At 60.1% G+C, this 17,039-nt stretch overlaps 1 protein-coding gene across 5 annotated transcripts; it reads left to right on the plus strand.

Annotated features, from left to right (window-relative positions):
• Positions 1 to 234: 234 nt before the first annotated feature.
• RASGRP2 (RAS guanyl releasing protein 2) lies at positions 235 to 14,958 on the plus strand. Of its 5 annotated transcripts, none has more exons than XM_028135864.2 (17): positions 235 to 472; positions 2,849 to 2,989; positions 3,645 to 3,747; positions 4,203 to 4,265; positions 4,558 to 4,689; positions 5,405 to 5,555; positions 5,756 to 5,929; positions 6,067 to 6,183; positions 7,212 to 7,493; positions 8,597 to 8,671; positions 8,964 to 9,086; positions 9,344 to 9,459; positions 12,638 to 12,779; positions 13,150 to 13,186; positions 13,506 to 13,682; positions 14,520 to 14,583; positions 14,742 to 14,958. In XM_028135864.2, exons 2-16 carry the CDS (start codon positions 2,917 to 2,919, stop codon positions 14,576 to 14,578), a joined length of 1,824 nt encoding a protein of 607 aa, XP_027991665.2. In that variant the 5' UTR covers positions 235 to 472; positions 2,849 to 2,916; the 3' UTR covers positions 14,579 to 14,583; positions 14,742 to 14,958. The 5 variants fall into 5 exon arrangements, with proteins under 5 accessions (XP_027991665.2, XP_054581801.1, XP_054581802.1 ...); XM_054725826.1 differs by lacking the exon at positions 235 to 472 and adding an exon at positions 558 to 656; XM_054725827.1 differs by lacking the exon at positions 235 to 472 and adding an exon at positions 558 to 639.
• The last annotated feature ends 2,081 nt before the right edge of the window (positions 14,959 to 17,039 follow it).

Here is a 17,039-nt window from a genome sequence, read left to right on the forward strand (position 1 = left end):
GCTTCCACCGAGTCCGGGAGGGTGTGAGCGGGGGATGCTCACAGGCCGCCCAGGCTGGGCCAGTGTCGCCCCCACCTCGCTGTGGGGACGCAGGACCAGAAAGGGCCTGCTCCGAGGCCTCACATCACCCAGGTTGAAGTGAGGGGGAGGTCCTGGCTCCCCAGCCCTGAGGCAGGGAGGGGCCAGCGTCGGAGGCAGTTTTGGGGCGGGTGGTTTCACAGTGAGTGTGTTTGAACCCACAGTCCGGAAACGGTTACCGGTTCCCCTGGGCCCGGCTGGTGGGGACCCCAACCGCCTGCGGCTGCCCCTCCCCAGTTCCTCCCTGCCCAGGCCTCCGTCTCCAAGCTACGGAGAGTCCACCCGCAGCCCGCCGCTGCCCCTTCCCATCTGGCACCAGGCTTCCGGGGCCCCGGGCCCGCCTGTGTGAGCTGCAGCTCCCCCACACCCCCAGACATCGAGGTCTCGGCTCCAGGTAGCGGCGTTTTCATTCTCCCCTCCCCGCAGGCCCTCTCCTCCCCAAACGCTCCCCGCTCGCTAGCCCCGCCCCCGGACTGTCACCAGGACCCGGTGCCCCGGGCCCCCATCGCCGCCAGGCCTGAGCCCCGCTGTTCGCAGGAAGGCGTTCGGCCCCGGGTCGGGGTAGCCCCGTGGGAACGGTTTGTTTCGAAAACAGGAACCGGGCCGGGGGCTGGGCGGGGCGCCCCTTCCCCACCGCAATCCGCTTCCTGCCCCTCCCGGCTTCCTCTGCCCAACGCCAGGCAGGGCGGGGGGCACAGGGGCGTCCGGGGTTGGGGGAGAGGGCCCTGGGTTTGGTCCCCCACTCCGCGCCCGGCTCTGCCTGACCTCCGCTCTCCCACCCGCGGCGCAGCCGGTGGCGCAGCCCCCCGCCCGGCCCCGGCCTCCGGGCGGCGCGGCAGGGGAGGGGTTAAGCTGCCGCAGGGACCGCCGCGTGCGGGGCGAGAGGGAGCCCCGGTGGGGGAGGCGCAGCGGCGGTGCGGAGTCCCGCGCAGGGGCGGGGCGGGGCGGGGAGGGGAGGGGGCGGCCACGGCACGGGGGCGGGGCGGCGGGGAGCGGGGCAGCGGCGCGGAGAGCGGGCGGGAGCCGCAGCCGCAGCGAGGCGGGCGGGCGGAGCGCACGGAGGTGGCGCCTCCCGGGCCGGGTGCGTACTCCCTGCCCGGGTCCCGAGAGTGAGTGGAGCGTGCGCGGGCGGGGCGCCGCCCTGAGCAGGGCCTGGGCTCCGGGGCCCGCGGGCGGCGGTGGGCTGGTGGGTGGGGAGGCTGCGGAGGGTGTCGGGAGGGAGCTGAGGCGCCCGGACAACCCCCGGGAGGGGGCGGCATCGCGGCGCACTCGGCCCTTCCCAGCCAGGTCCCAGCGGGACCTTCCCCCGTGGACACCCCCATTTGACATATGAGAAAATTGAGGCTCCGAGAGGCCAAGTGACTCTCAAGGTCACACAGCAAGGAAGAGTCCGAGGGGTGGCTCTGGGCGGGTCCTAGGAAAAGTCTGCCCGAGAACTCCTCGGAGGAGCCCCCGCCCCAGCCCGAGGGCACAGGCTTTTCCGTGGCACAAAGCCCCGCCCGTGGCCGGACGGGGTGGTGGTGGTGGTGAGGGGTGTTGGGGCGTTTGACCCCAGGGCTGGCCTGGACCGCCGATGAAGAGGTGGTGGTGGAATGGGCGTGTGTGCGCGCCCACGGGGGTGTGTGCATATGTGCAAGAGTGTACATGCGTGTAGGTGCGCTGTCTGGCGTGTGTGCACACGTGTGCCGATGTCAGCGCTGTCGTGGCTGAGGTGCCAGCCCCGGGAGTGGGTTTGCATTCTGAGCAGGGGGCTGGGTATGTGTGCCTGAGGGTCGGAGGTGTGCGCTGGGCGTGGGTGCCATTGTGTGTGTGACACGGAGGATGACAGGCGAATGCCTGAGGCCCTGGTGTGTGTGAGCTGGGGCGTCTGGCACCCCAAGGTGGGTCCTAGCCTCGGGTATGATGCGTGTCTGTCCCCGATGGGTGCGTATGGTGGTGCCATACAGGCATGCTGCAGCCCCCACGGCAATGGCGCCCCCTTCTGGGCATCCTGCTCTGTAGGGTGTGTGCGCTCGCCGTTCGGCTGTGCAGCGTGGAGCCGGGTCGGAGCCCGGGCTGGGGAGGAGGCCGGCTTTCGGAAAGGCTGACCGGGACCCCTGGGACCTTCACGGGGGAGGTGGCTAGGGAGCGCGTTTCCCAGGCTCAGCTTCCCGCTGACGCCTCCGGGCCGCAGCGGGCTCCCCCGCCCCCGCCCTAGGAATGTTCTGCTCCTCTTCCTCTCTCCTCCCCAAGGGCAGGCCCCGGGGCCGCCACAGCCCCACCTCCCTTCCCGGGAGCCCAGGAGGGGGCCAAGCGGGCCGGACGCCTGGGTTCCTACTCCCTCCCATCCCAGAAAGAAATTCCTCCGAGGTCCCCTCAGGCTCTGGGTTCCCAAAATAACCCTGCGGGGGAAGGGAGGCTGCGAGGGAGGGAAGCGAGAGGGGCGCAGAGCCGGGCTGCCGCGGCTGCAGGTGCCTCGGGGAGAGGGCGCGGGACAAGAGGGCGCAGGGGGGCGCACCGACCAGCCCCGGAGTCCCGGCTCGGCCCCATCCCCAGGGAGTCCCTGGCCCTCTGGCGACTCCGAGGGTGGGCCGGAAGTCTCTGGGCCAGCCGGTTTCCCAACTGGGGGGTTGCACCATCCCGGGCCAGACCGTTTAACCCGGGAGTGGCCTTGGCCGACGACGCCGCCCCTGCCCAGCAGGGGGCGTGCCCGCCCCGCCCCGTTCCTGCCCACCGGCCGCTCCCCCGGCCCGCGCCTCCGCAGACTCCCACTCGGCCTCTCCCGGGACAGGGGTCCAGTCCGAGCCCCGTGGGAGGCTCCCGGAGCGCATCTTGGCCCAGCCTACCCGCTCGGCGGCCATGGCGGGCACCCTCGACCTGGACAAGGGCTGCACGGTGGAGGAGCTGCTTCGCGGCTGCATCGAAGCCTTCGGTGAGTGGCGCGGGCGCACACGCCCAGCCTGAGCCCGGCGGGACACTGACTCCGGACCCGCTCCCAGGCCAGGCTCTGGCCTCGACCCCCTCGGCTCCGCATCCCGCATCTTCCTCGGGGAGAGGCCCCCCTGCTCCAGAAAGAGAAAATGTTTCCTTCCCCAGCATGTGGCGTTGAAGGCAGGGATGCGGGTCCCCAGACTCTTGACACACGGGGTGCATTATCTGCCCCCCCTCCCCCGCCCCCTGGGAATCCGGAGGAACTCTCTATCTCCGGCCTGGGAGCTGTTTCCGGCTGATGCGGGTGGCTTATCTGGTGAAGGGGTGCCCCTTCCCCCAAGCACTCAGGAAATGACCTCTGGATTCTTGACCCTGGGGAACCCAGGCTCCTTCCGCCCCAGCTGGTTCCCCTCCGGAGGATGGGCCCCACTCACGCTCCCCTCCTCCATCCAGTTCCTCGGATCCTGCCTTGTATCTCTCCCACCCTACCTCCTCCTTCTAACCTGCCTCCTGGTCTCGGAATCCTGGGAAAGCAGGAGATTGGGGTGGGGGTGGGGGTGGAGGGAGAAGAGACCCCTCTGGCTGAGGGGTGGGGTTTAGAGACCACGGCTGCTGGACAAAGAGTCAACCCGCTTCTCTCTGCCCCTCGGAGTTAGACGACTCCGGGAAGGTGCGGGACCCGCAGCTGGTGCGCATGTTCCTCATGATGCACCCCTGGTACATCCCTTCGTCCCAGCTGGCGGCAAAACTGCTCCACATATATCCTTCCTGCGTCTCACCCACAGCCCAGGCCCCTAGCCCGCCGTGGCCCGGATGGGCTTCACTCTAGAGGCGGACCCGCCTGCGTCCCAGAGTTCAGGCTTGGCCCAGTCTCCCTAAGGCCTAGGCAGTCCTGACTGCCTCCCCAACCTAGGCCTGCCTCCCCGCTCCCTACCGTCTAGGACCCTTCCCTACTGTCAGCTTGGTCTGCCGCTTGCCTCTCCCAGAAACCAGGCCCTGCTCTCAGCTGACCCCCGGAACCTAGCCCCTTCCCTCTCACCTCCCTCCCCTGCTCAGCGCTCATCCCTCCCTGCAGCCTCTGTCCAGAGCGTCGGCCTGGGCCTGCCCCACCCCTGCTCCAGGTCCTTCCCCCAGCATTTCTCCTGGAACCAGGCCCCGTCCCGCCTCCCTTCCTAGATGTAGGCTCACTCTGGTTTTCCTTAACTCCCTGTCACCTACCAACAATCCCGGACGGACAGCTCCAGCTCCCTGCAGGTGAAAACATGTCATCTGGTTCGGTGAGTCCTCCCTCCTGGGGCACCTTCCCCTTCCTCCCCTGCCCCGGGCCCTGGTCTGACGCAGCTGGCCGTGCGTTTGCCCCCCGGCTCTGTCCATGGTGGGTGAGCTGCCACAGGCCTGCCCCTGCTGGTCCTGGCCTAGGTCTTCTGATCTGTCCAAAGCGGGTGGGGAAGGACAGAGCTGGGTCAGGGGGAACCATGGTTTGAAGCTCTTTCCCCCTTTTATGGGGAGCTACGATGCCAGGGGCTGGTGGGGGAAGGGCCACCTTGGGTGACTCCCGCTCTCCTGCAGGTACTGGATCTCAGCGTTCCCAGCGGAGTTTGACTTGAACCATGAGCTCGCTGAGCAGATCAAGGAGTTGAAGGCTCTGCTGGACCAAGAAGGGAACCGCAGGCACAGCAGCCTCATCGACATCGAGAGCGTGTGCGTGGGGGGAGCTTGGGGGCAGGGAAGGCACTCGGCATCCTCCACGGTCTGTGCTTAATAAATGTTTGTTGAATTGAATGCGTGAGGGTCATGTCACTCTCTTGCTTACAAGCCGTCTGTGGTTCTCTGTCGCCTTCAAGATGTCTCCGCTGGGGATTAGGGCCTCTCGTGGCATCTGCCTCATCCTCCACAGCCCCGCACGCATCGCACGCACCTCGTCCTGCAGCCACTCGGGTCCACTCTCCATTCTCCAGCCCTGCACCCTCCGCCATCGCCATGCTCTGCTCATACTGCTCTTGCATCTCTGTTACCACATGCAGCTCGAGCGTGGCGTGTGTGGGCTCGGAGGGCCCAGCTTTCCCGGGGCAGGACGTGTTGTTCCCTCCGCTGCTCCCCGTGGCACTTCGTGCGAGGACCTGGACACGCGCCACGCTGCTCTGTGTTGTCTGTTTCTGTGTCCGTCTCCCTCAGTAGCCTGTGAGCTCCTTGGGGGCAGGAACCATGTCTTGCTCATCTCTGACCCCCGGCGTCTAGCCCAGTGCCTGGCCCAGAGCTCGCCTTCCATAACTGCGCGTGGGGTGCATGGTGAGGGGAGCTTGCAGGAGTTCTGGGGCGGGGGACAGTGCGGAGGGCCTCGGTCGGCTTGAGGGGCGTGCGTTTGCATGCGTGTGGGGCATCTCCAGCAAAGGGCTCACTGCCCTTGCCCCCGCAGCCCCACCTACAAGTGGCAGCGGCAGGTGACCCAGCGGAACCCAGTGGCACAGAAGAAGCGCAAGATGTCCCTGTTGTTTGACCACCTGGAGCCCATGGAGCTGGCGGAGCATCTCACCTACCTGGAGTACCGCTCCTTCAGCAAGATCCTGGTGTGGCCGAGGGCTTCGGTCCGGGGTGGGGTGCAGGCTGGGGCCGGGTCCCAGAAGGGGCAGCATCCTTGGGGTAGGTGGGGTCACAGGGTGGGCGGGTGGTTTCAGTATAGCCGCCACAGGGCACCTGGAGGGGAGGCGTGGCTATGGGTGAAGGGAGGGGCCCGCCGGGCCGGCACTGAGGCTGCTCCCACCCCCAGTTCCAGGACTATCACAGTTTTGTGACTCACGGCTGCACCGTGGACAACCCTGTCCTGGAGCGATTCATCTCCCTTTTCAACAGCGTCTCGCAGTGGGTCCAGCTCATGATCCTCAGCAAGCCCACAGCCCCGCAGCGGGCCCTGGTCATCACACACTTCGTCCACGTGGCGGAGGTGCCTGCCCCTCCCCTGTTCCCGCCGGGCCTCCCCCATGGCCAGGAACCCACTGCCTCCTCTCCAGAAAAGCTGGGCCGGATTCTGGACCCATTCAGTGATGCCCCTCCCCCCTCCGCCCCCCTTTTGTCCCCCAGAAGCTGCTACAGCTGCAGAACTTCAACACGCTGATGGCGGTGGTCGGGGGCCTGAGCCACAGCTCCATCTCTCGCCTCAAGGAGACCCACAGCCACGTTAGCCCTGAGACCATCAAGGTGCCTGGGGCTGGGGGGGGCCCTGGACTCCGCCTGCCTTCCCAGGTCTGGCTTCCCTGGGAACTCACAGCAGCGAGTGCTGGGCACTCCTGCCCTCATTTGACAGGTGGGGAAACTGAGGCTTGGAGGGATCCAATGCTTTTGCCATGTTACACAGTGAAAGTGGCAGCACGCGGGCTCACAGGTCTGCCTGACTCCAAAGCTTGTTTTCTCCTCCTTTTATCTTGCTTAACATATGGGTGACATACACATAGAAAAGTATATAGAACATACGTACACTTAAAAGACAAATGATAAAGGAAACAGCTGTGTAGCCAGCACCCAGGTCAAGAGATAGAACATCGACAGCCCCCGAAGCTCCCAGCACCTCGGACCGTCACTCCCGCCCCAGCAGAGGCGACCGATGTCCCGCCTGTCATAACGATGCCCTGCTTTTCCTTATAGCTCCACCACTCAGGCATGCACCCCAAAACACTGTGGGGTTTTTGTTGCCCGTTTTTGAACTTTCTATAAATGGAATGATGTTGTTTATGTTACTTTATATCGTCTCTCATTCTTACATTCTGTTATGTGGAGCACTCGTTCATTCATTTTCATTGCGACATAATGTTTTATTGTAAGTCCGCTCCAGTGTATGATCTACTCTGCAGTTGAACATTCGGGGTTTTCCCAGCTCGGACTGTTAGGGACGACACACCCAAGAACGTTGTTCTAATTATTCCTGCGCTGCTTTGCCTCCGAGCCTCAGTGTCTTCTCCTGTTAAATGTTGATGACCTGTGGCCAGGCCTGGTGTACAGGTGTGGTCCTTGGCAATGGGTGTTCCCTTGAACTCATGACCTATTAACTCTGACCCTCAGGGGCGCAGGGAGCCAGTGCTGGGGGACAGTGAGGGAGGATTTTGCCCTTTCACCCATCCCTGACTCAGATCCTCATCCTCTCCCACGTTTCTAGGGCTGAGTGGGGGAGGCGGGGGATGGTTGACCCAGCGATGGCTGTATGTGTGTGACCTTCTGCCCTTTGCCCCCAGCTCTGGGAAGGTCTGACAGAACTGGTGACGGCCACCAGCAACTACGGCAACTACCGGCGGCGGCTGGCAGCCTGCGTGGGCTTCCGCTTCCCCATCCTGGGCGTGCACCTCAAGGACCTGGTGGCCCTGCAGCTGGCACTGCCTGACTGGCTGGACCCTGCCCGGACCCGGCTTAACGGGGCCAAGATGAAGCAGCTCTTCAGCATCTTGGAGGAGCTGGCCATGGTGACCAGCCTCCGGCCACCAGTGCAGGCGAACCCTGACCTGCTGAGCCTGCTCACGGTGAGGCCAGGCACCGGGCTGACAGCCACAGCGGGCCCCGGGCTCACACATGGCTGCCGGCCTGGCCGGGGGTTCTTGGTTCGGAGCGAGGGACCAAGATCCAGCCTGGGCTCTGGGCTTGGCGTGGATTCTGAGATGGGCTCCGGGCTCCGGACAGGACTGAGGTCTGCTCTCGAGGCCGGCGTGTGGGCCCTGGATTGAGTTACCAGCAGTGGATTGTGTTCAAGATTTGGGGCCAAGGTCTGGATTCGGGGTGCAGGGGTGGTTTCTAAACATGGCACTGAGCTCTGCGGTTCGGGGTGTGACCTTGGACTCGGTTTGGAGGTCCAGGGTGGGAGCTGGGTTCTGATCTGGGCTGCGGCGTAGGTTTTCGGTTTAGATGGATTGTTAGCTACCTCCAAGCTCTGGACTGGGGTCAGGGCTGAAGTCTGAGCTGGATTGGATTCTGAATGCTGGGTTGGGTTCTAGGTCGGGGGTGAATTTGAGGTTTTGGCTGGGTTTGACCTGGATTATTATTATTATTATTCCTCCTCCTCCTCCTCCTCCTCCTCCTCCTCCTCCTCCTCTTCCTCCTCCTCCTCTTCTTCTTCTTCTTCTTCTTCTTCTTCTTCTTCTTCTTCTTCTTCTTTTTCTTCTTCTTCTTCTTTTAAAATTAACAGAGAGGGAGAGGGAGAGAGAGAGAGAGAGGGAGAGGGAGAGAGAGAGACAGACACAGAGAGAGAGACAGAGAGAGAGACAGACAGAGAGAGAGAGACATCAACATGAGAGAAACATTTATCAGTTGCCTCCCCTATGCACCCGACCTATTGGTGTACGGGATGATGCGCCAACCAACTGAGCCGCACCGGCCAGGGCCTGACCTGCTTCTGGCTGAGACCTTGGCAGTGCCCTTTGCTCGAGGTTTAGGGGGAGCTTGGCCTGTGGTCTGTGTGCTGGCTGGCATGTGGCTGCTGGGGGTGTGTTCTAAGCTGGCCTTGTCCCGAGTCTGTCTTCTGGCCTGGGCTCGGGCTGAGCTGCAGTCTCTGGTGGACCTGTGACCTGGGCTCAGGCAGCGGGCTCCGAGAGCAGCCAGGCCTGTGCTGTGACAGACCTGTGTGTCGCAGGTGTCGCTGGATCAGTATCAGACGGAGGACGAGCTGTACCAGCTGTCCCTGCAGCGGGAGCCGCGCTGCAAGTCGGTGAGAAGTGGACCCTCCTTCTCCACGCGGCCCATCCCCTTCCTCCCCCACAGCGCCCCCCCCACCGCCCACCCCTAAGCCCAGGATGTGAGGGCTTTTATTTGGTCGGAGTTTTCCCAGTGGGCAGGCGTTAGGTGGGTGTGGGTGGTCCTAGGACAGGCTCAAACTTAGCAGCTGCCTCACCCCTCCTGCCTGTTGCGCAGGCTCCTGCACCCCTGCTTCTCCTCTCCGCTCCCCTGGGCTCTGGGCTCCCTCACCTCTGGCTCTCGCTCAGGCCTGACCATTCCCACAGCCAACCAGCCCCATCAGCTGCACCCCGCCTCCCCGGGCCCCTGTGCTGGAGGAATGGACCTCAGCGGCCAAACCCAAGCTGGACCAGGCGCTCGTGGTGGAGCACATCGAGAAGATGGTGGAGGTGAGACCCTGGCGGCAGGCTCTGGAGCCTTAGGACGCTGGCTTTGCCAGGGCACCAGTCCAGGAACCAGCACCGGTGCCAAGTTCAAGGGCCAGCACTCACTCTCCAGAAGGCACGGGGTATGGGAGAGGGAGGTGGCGGGGAGGTGGACAGCTGCCCACATCTGGACACCCTTTCACACGGACTGAGAGTGCAGGCAGGATGGGGCTGCTGGGGCTTTTATTCCCCTGTTCTCTGTGTCCTTCTGTGTCCCCAAGTCTGTGTTCCGGAACTTTGACGTCGATGGGGATGGCCACATCTCTCAGGAAGAGTTCCAGATCATCCGTGGGAACTTCCCTTACCTCAGCGCCTTTGGGGACCTCGACCAGAACCAGTGAGGAGGGCTGGGGGCTGGGGAGAGGGAAGGCGAGCTCACTTCCCCTTGGGGTTCAGTTTCCTTCTGTGCACGATCAGCCATTGGACCAGATGCTCTTGGCAGAGAAAGCTACCCCTGTGGGAAGGAACTCTTCTTTGGGGTCACAGGGCTCCTGAAAGCAGCCAGGCCTGTGGCTCACCCGTTCAGACAGATGGGGGCTCCCCCTGCACCTTACAGCGACGGCGGCCTGGGGACGGTTTCTCCACAAATGCCATTTCATTTGCGGGGCTCCCAGCTGGCACGCAGGGTGGGCAAGTGGAATCCCTGGGTAGCCTGTTTTAATGAATAGATAAGAAAGGCCTGTAATTAGCACCCACTTGCTTATCAACAATTCACAAGCTGACAATTTGGACAAACAGCTGGTTGTCTGAGGTAGGTTAAATGTGCCCCCTGCGACCATAATCATATCTGCTTTGCTGAACAGATAAAATTCCAATCAAAATTTACAGGTCAAGATATTTTTAAACGTTGATCTGTATTTAAAAACCGTTTTTTTTTTCCATAATGCAAAAATCCCTGGTTTAAAAAAAATCAGGTAGGAAAACAGATTTGTAATCAACAAAGTGTATAAAGTAAGAAGTGGAAAGTTGCCTTCCTCCTTTCCTAGCTGAAGAGGTTATTATCATAACTTCCTAGTAAGACCCTTGGCAGGGTTCCTGGTTTGGCAATATGTGTATCCTTCCAGTCTTTTTTTTTTTTTTTTTTCTTTCTTTCATGCATGTGCAAATTGACAGATTTTGTTTGCCTGTGTTTGTGTCATGGACAAACAGAATTACAGCATAAATCCAGCTCTGCCCATGGTGTTGGTTGTAATTGTTTTGTTTCTCCACCCAGAGTTGAGACAGAGTTCCATGTTATCTCCCTGGGTGGGGTGGGTGGTTTTTTTTTCAGGCCACATTTTCAGTGAGGATGCAGCCCTCAGAGACCTTGGAGGCCCAGCTTCAAGCTGGCGTCTCAGCCTTAGCTCCGCACCACCTGCAAGGCCACCGCCTTGGGCCTCCCCTGGTTGCGTATCAAAACCCAGCACCTGGCCCTGGCTGGTTGCCAGCTAGATCCCCAGCAGGGGGCATGCACGAGGCAGCTGATTGACGTTTCTCTCCCTCTCCCTTCCTCTCTCTCTCAAATCAATAAAAACATATTTACACACACACACACACACACACACACACACACACACACCACCACACACACACACCCACCACCACCACCAGCAATCGCAATAAAACCAGCACCTGGCTCGCCAGGAGGGAGACCAGCAACCCAGCGTTGGGGCCCAACTCACTGCCTCAGCTTGAAGCTCCCTCTTGGGTTCTGGAACTTGGGGGTTTCCATATTTTTTTTCTTTCAAACTCGCCTATGCATTTAAAGCTATTTTTTATATGTCACCAGCACCTAGATGTTTGTAGCCGTAAGGCTTTCAGGTGCTTTTGTGTGTTTGTTTGTTTTAGTCACTATCTTGGCAGAACTGCATGCCATGCTTTGTTTTGCTTTTGTTTTCCACGTAAGCCTTTATCACGGACATCTCTTCATGCCGATGCATGCAGGACTACGTCATTCTTTAGAACGGCATCCGAGTAGTCCGTGATGCGGCGGGGCATCCTCTACCTCGCCATTCTTCCGCTGATGGATGTGTGGGTCGTGCCCAGTTTTCGCTATTAATACATGCGGGCTGCTGTGGACATCTTTGTGGCGACGCACTCAGGCCACTGTGTCTGTAGGAGAAATTCCTAGAAGTGGGAGAATTGAATCAAAAGATACGCACATTCTCAATCAGGAGAGAGACCGCCAAAGTGACCTCAGCCGAGGTGGTGCCAGCTTGCGCCCTCGGCAGCAGCGCACGAGTGCCGTTTCCCAGCTTCCCTGCCAACAGCGGAACCTATAATAAGCTTTACAACTTTGCCAGTTTAATTGGCAAATGGTGTCTTGGTTAAATCCGCATTTCTTTCACACGAGTGGGGGTAGGATGTCTTTTCATATGTTTATTGGCCACTTATATTTCTTCTGTTAATTGCCTGTTCATAGTCTTTGTCCATTATTCCACTGGGTTTGTTGGTCTTTTTCCTCATTGATTTTCGGAATCTCTGTTAATGGATATTAACCCTTTGCTGTAGAATGTGTTTGCAAATATTTTCCTCCAGTCTGTCATTTATGTCGTCTTTTCCCGTATAAAAAATTTGAAAAATGTTGTGTGTTCAGTATGTCAGTCTTTTTCTTTGTAGCTTCCTAGATTTGTGGTCTGTGCAGAATGGCCCTCACCCCCCTCAAGATTCCAAAGAGATTCTCTTTAACCTTTTCAGGTTCTTTGATAATGTTTATCTTTTCACATTGGCGTTCTCAGGTCAGTGGGGATTTGGTTTTCATGCACAGTAGGAGGTAGGAATCCAGCCGTCTGTTTTCTCCTAACTGGACAGTTGTCCCAATGCCCCTGAACTTGAGGGACCACCCGCATCCCACCATGGCGCCCCAGACCAGCCTCGGCAGAAACAGCTCGGGGTAGCCCGGGACCCAGTGACTCCCCAGACACTGTCCCAAATGCTTCGTGTGCGCTATCTCACTTAATCCTCACCCCCCCACCCCCAGCTTGAGGTGTAGGAACGACCATTATCCTCATTTAGAGAAGAGGAAACTGAGGCACAGAGAGCTCTAACCAGCTGGAGGTCACACAGCCAGGGAGTAGTGGAGCCAGATGTGAGTCAGGTCTGTGGATCTGCAGAGCGCATGCTCGCTCTTTTCCTAACCGCAGGGTGATGGGGTTCCTGGCCCCAGAACTCCTCAGAGACCTCCTTAGTCCTCGGGGCTCGGAGCTGGTGCCTGTCCGAGCTCCGTGTGGGAAGCAGAGGCTGATCACCCGGGGAAAGCAGGCCCTTTGCGTTTGCACACCGACTCTGTGCGGGGGGCGGGGCAGGGAAGGCAAGCCCTGTTTTCTGGGGAGGAAACCCTGAAGGGACTTGCCCGAGGCCACACGACTGGTTAGTAGCAGCCCGACAACTGTCTGACGCCAGCCCGGTGTCCTTTCTCCTCCCTGCACCCGGGTCAAACCCGGCGTTTGGTGAGGACCTTTTCTGTGGCAGGGGTTTCCCAGCGGGGGGGGCGGGCCTGGGGAGGGCTCCAACGGAGGTGCTCCCCTCCCCGACAGGGATGGCTGCATCAGCCGCGAGGAGATGATCTCCTACTTCCTCCGCTCCAGCTCCGTGCTGGGCGGCCGCATGGGCTTCGTACACAACTTCCAAGAGAGCAACTCCTTGCGCCCCGTTGCCTGCCGCCACTGCAAGGCCCTGGTGAGCCCCCGCCCAAGCCACACCCCTCCAGCCCCCATCACCCACCCCGCCCCGCCCTGTTCTCCCTCCTGGCCCCGCTCCTGCCAGAGCCCTCTCAGCTCTCAGCCCAGGCAAGCCAGCCTCATTAATTTCACCTGCCTCTCCTCTTGCTCTCCTGCATCTAACCCTAACCCTAACCCTAACCTTAACCCTAACCCTAACCCTAACCCTAACCTTAACCCTAACCCTAACCCTAACCCTAACCCTAACCCTAACCCTAACCCTTAAGGGCCCAGAGAGGGTCAGGCCCAGGCCCGGCCCCGGAGAAGGAAGAAGTAGAGTCATCACCTATACATACCTCCCCCAGCACGGCCCTTCTCCTCTGTTTCAGATCCTGGGCATCTACAAGCAGGGCCTCAAATGCCGAGGTGAGACCGCAGGGCGGGGCTGCTAGGCTGACTCTTTTTGGGAAGAGTTACTCTCTGGGTGGGGACTCTTATTTTGGTGGGGCAGTTGCAATGGGAGTGAAGTCGCTTGGAGCCAGGGAGGTGATGATTATATGTGAAGGGTTTTGGGAGAGGGCATAGAATGGCAAGTAGGATCAAGAGAGCCCTTTGGAAGGAGACTTTTGTTTTGGTGGGGCAGCTGCTCAGGAGCAAAGGAAGCTGGGAGAGGTGCAGGCCTAAGAATGGGACGGAGGGTGTTCTGACCAATGGCCCGGGCTGGGCTCCCCGTCTGCCTCCCCAGCCTGTGGTGTGAACTGCCACAAGCAGTGCAAGGATCGCCTGTCAGTGGAGTGCCGGCGCCGGGCCCAGAGCATGAGTCTGGAGGGGTGTGCGTCCTCGCCCTCACCCACGCACACCCACCACCGCACCTTCAGCTTCTCCCTGCCCCGCCCCGGCAGGCGAGGCTCCCGGCATCCAGGTAAGAAGAGGTCTCATTCTGTGTTGGCCTGTGGAGGGAGGAAGGCAGGGCCAGGATGGAAACCCTTTCAGAGTTTGTGCAATTCTCTTATTTTGGTAGGGTGATGAAGAGGGTTGGACTGGTAAGGGTGCCAGAAGGTAGCCAAGGAACCCTTGACCTTCTGAGGCTGAGGAGGAGAGAGACTTTCGTATATAAAGAAGAGTAAAAAGGAAAGAGACTTCCAGATTCCAGTCACACTCTTATTTTGTTAGGGGGATTGGCAATGGGTTGGAGAGGGAGTTATGTGAGCCATTTACCTGCATTTTCTTGTCTGGCTGCTCTGGACACATTTTGAGAATTCTAAGCCCCTTACCCCCAAAATCACCTGCAGCTCTCTGGGGGTCTCTGGTGGTTTTAGGTCAGTTTGCTGAATGATAATTCCTCAAAGGATCATTTTGCTGAGAGCAGTCTGAACAACTGTGCTAAGCTGGGGTCTAAGGCCGTTGACCACAACCTTTCGGATCAGCATAAGTCCTCAAAAATAGAAAAGATAAAACCATTTGCATGGAACCCTCCAGAAGTGCTGGTGTCTCGAATGTGACACGCACAACACTGACATTTAAGCAAACTGCGCTGACAAGTCTGTGGCTGCGAAGAAGCTGCGGCAAAATGAACACTTAGCAGAACCTCAAAAATTGGGCCGTTCGGTCCTTCAATGAATTGATTTTTGGTGGATGGGTCGGTCTGCTTCCGGGCGGGGGCTGGGTGCCTCCTGTGGGCGGGGCAAGCGCTGCTGAAGGCACGGGGACCCAGGAGTCAATCCTGTGATGAACACCCCCACCCCCCAAACCCCTGCAGAGATCCGAGAAGAGGAGGTACAGACGGTGGAGGACGGGGTGTTTGACATCCACTTGTAATGAGGGTGAGTCCTCCCACAGCTTTGGCCAGAGCCTCCACACTGGGGGCCGGGGCTGGGGGTGGGGTCCGGGAAAGCGCGCTCTGTCTGAATGGCCTGGGCCAGGGGGACTCCTACTTTGGGGGGAAGGATCTTCCTCACCACCTCTGTTTTTCTCTTCCCAGCTGTGACTGGATCAAGCACTCATGCCTGCCTTGGAGCAAAGACCTGGACCAGAGCAGGGAGCCGGGTGCTGGGGCGGCAGGCTGGGCTGGGGGGGGGTGGGGCATGAGGGTGGCATGTGGCTGAGGGCAGGGCCAGGGCTGGTGTCCCTAAGGTTGTACAGACTCTTGTGAATATTTGTATTTTCCAGGAATAAAAAGGCCCGTGTCATGAACCTAGGCCATCAGAGCCAAGACTCGTGGAGGGGGCGGGACTAGAATGTTGGAGTGGTCAAGTCTGTAGTCAGAGAATCTTGGGAGATCTGAGGTCTCATGTATCTGGAATCTTGGGGGGACTAGAAGCCTGGGGGATAGACCCTTAGGACCAGAAAACCTTGGAGCTTAAGCATCTTGGAGAGGCTCTGACATCTCGAGGAGTCCAGAATCTCGGGGCCTAAAACTTGAAACCAGCACTTCTTTGCACCCAGACTCACTGGGCCCAGAGGTTTTGGGTAACCAGAGCCTTCAGCCCAGTCGAAATTCCCTTGCTTGACAGGTGGCCTTTCAGCTCCTGTTTGAATTCTTCCAGCCATGGGGAGCTCACTGCAGAGAATCCTGGGAAGGGAAGGGCTGTCCTGAGTGCCAGCTTGAGGGGTGGTGGGGGAGGGAGGGGCCTGGGCAGCTTTCCTGTCTGGAGGTGGGGGGGGGGGCGCTGCACTTGGGCTTGCAGCCTGCAGGCCTGGTGCTGCTGCCAGCCGGAAGGACAGTGACTTCCAGAGGAAATGCATATTGATCCTGCTCTCAGCCTCCTGTGGCCTCTCCCAACCCAGCTCCTCCCGCCTGAGGTTGCAGCACAGAGGTTTTGGGGGGTCAGTGCTACCCGAGGAAGGCCAAGGCCAGTTGCAAGGCTGGTCTAGGTTAGGAGGGTGAACGGGGGTCTTCTAAAGGGTTTGAAACTGGGCCGGGCTGTCCCTAGGGTCAGGCTTGTCCAGACAGCAGCCCTGGGAGTGGGAGCTGCTTCCCAAACCCCCCAGCTGGGTGTGCCCCACAGCAGCTGGGGGTGTCCTGGGGGTGGAGCCTAAGCACCTGACTCGCACCTGCAAAGCTCAATATCTGTGGTCCTGGCCGTGGCCTCGGCCCCCTACCTCGGGTTCCCTGACCCCATGCCCTCTTCCCCTTTGAGATGCACTCCCCCTGGCCTACTCCTCAGTTGGGTCTCCTTCTCCCACCCTGTTACTTTTCAGCCCCATGTTGGCCCCCAAGCCTTGTCCTCCATTGGGTCCCCTGCTCTGTCCCTCCTTCCATCCTCAACCCCCTCCCGCCCTTCCTCCTCTGAGGCTGTAATATCCGTTTCACGATTTGGGGGCTGAGTTGCTATAACAACAGACGGTGATTGTGTTGTGAAGAGCAGCTCTCTCCCTGAGCTGCCCGCCTCCCGTGCTGCCTCCATCCCTGCAGCCTGTGGCCTCCCCTCCCCGCCGCCCCCAGCCCCAGCCTGGCCTCTTCCCAGTGTGTGTGTGTGTGTGTGTGTGTGTGTGTGTGTGCGCATGCATAAACGTGCCCAGGGCCGACCTGCCTGGGAATATGAATGTGCCGTGGGACTGTCTGTTCATGGTTGCATGTGTGAATCCGGTGTATGCGCTTCACATTGCATGTATGCATGTGTGTGCTCAGACACGCACGCTGCATTTGCTGCATTTCCCCTTCGCCTTGTGAGCCCACTGGACTTCGCACCAGAGAAGGCCACATTGGGGGGGGGTAAATGGGGAGGGGGTCTTGAGGTGGTGGGTCCCAACTGCATTAGGTAGTCTGAACCTTGGGCCTTGGGGGAGGCGTCCTTGGAGCTGGGGGGAGGGGCAGGGAGGTGCAGCAGCTGTCAGGTGACCTTTCCTGCCCTTGACGGGCAAAGGTGGCCCAGGGAGCTGGGGAGGGGGACAGGAGACAAATGCTCACGCTCACTCTTACATTCTTTCCTGGCCCTGTCCTCCTGACATCCTCCCCAACCATCTATAGAGTGTGAGAGACATTCTGTGAATCACTGCACCTGTCTGCCACGTATGCACCGTGCCTGACTGGATGAACCTGTGTGTGCGCTGCAGGGGAGGAGGCAGTCAGGGGGGATGGTGGGCAGTGGGCTGTGGGGTCAGAGGCCTTTCACAGCCACAGGCCCTGACTCAGCGGTTCCCGTTCTCTGCCTCCTTTAGTGGCCTTGGTGGAGCCAGCCTGAGGGTCTCCCCGGATCTCTCTTCCCGACCCCTAGGACACACGCCCTGCAGCCTGGGTTACCCCCTCCCCCTTACCCCCTTACAGGCTGGGGAGGGA

The sequence above is a fragment of the Eptesicus fuscus genome, chromosome 13 (assembly GCF_027574615.1).
Source record: "Eptesicus fuscus isolate TK198812 chromosome 13, DD_ASM_mEF_20220401, whole genome shotgun sequence".
Classification (NCBI taxonomy): Eukaryota; Metazoa; Chordata; class Mammalia; order Chiroptera; family Vespertilionidae; genus Eptesicus; species Eptesicus fuscus.

Bases quoted from the DNA above. Each gene is read 5' to 3' on its own strand.
- RASGRP2 (XM_028135864.2), top strand. From the start codon at position 2,917: ATGGCGGGCACCCTCGACCTGGACAAGGGCTGCACGGTGGAGGAGCTG. The intron at 7,494-8,596 runs GTGAGGCCAGGC...TGTGTGTCGCAG, and splicing joins ACCTGCTGAGCCTGCTCACG to GTGTCGCTGGATCAGTATCA. The intron at 12,780-13,149 runs GTGAGCCCCCGC...CCTCTGTTTCAG, and splicing joins GCCGCCACTGCAAGGCCCTG to ATCCTGGGCATCTACAAGCA.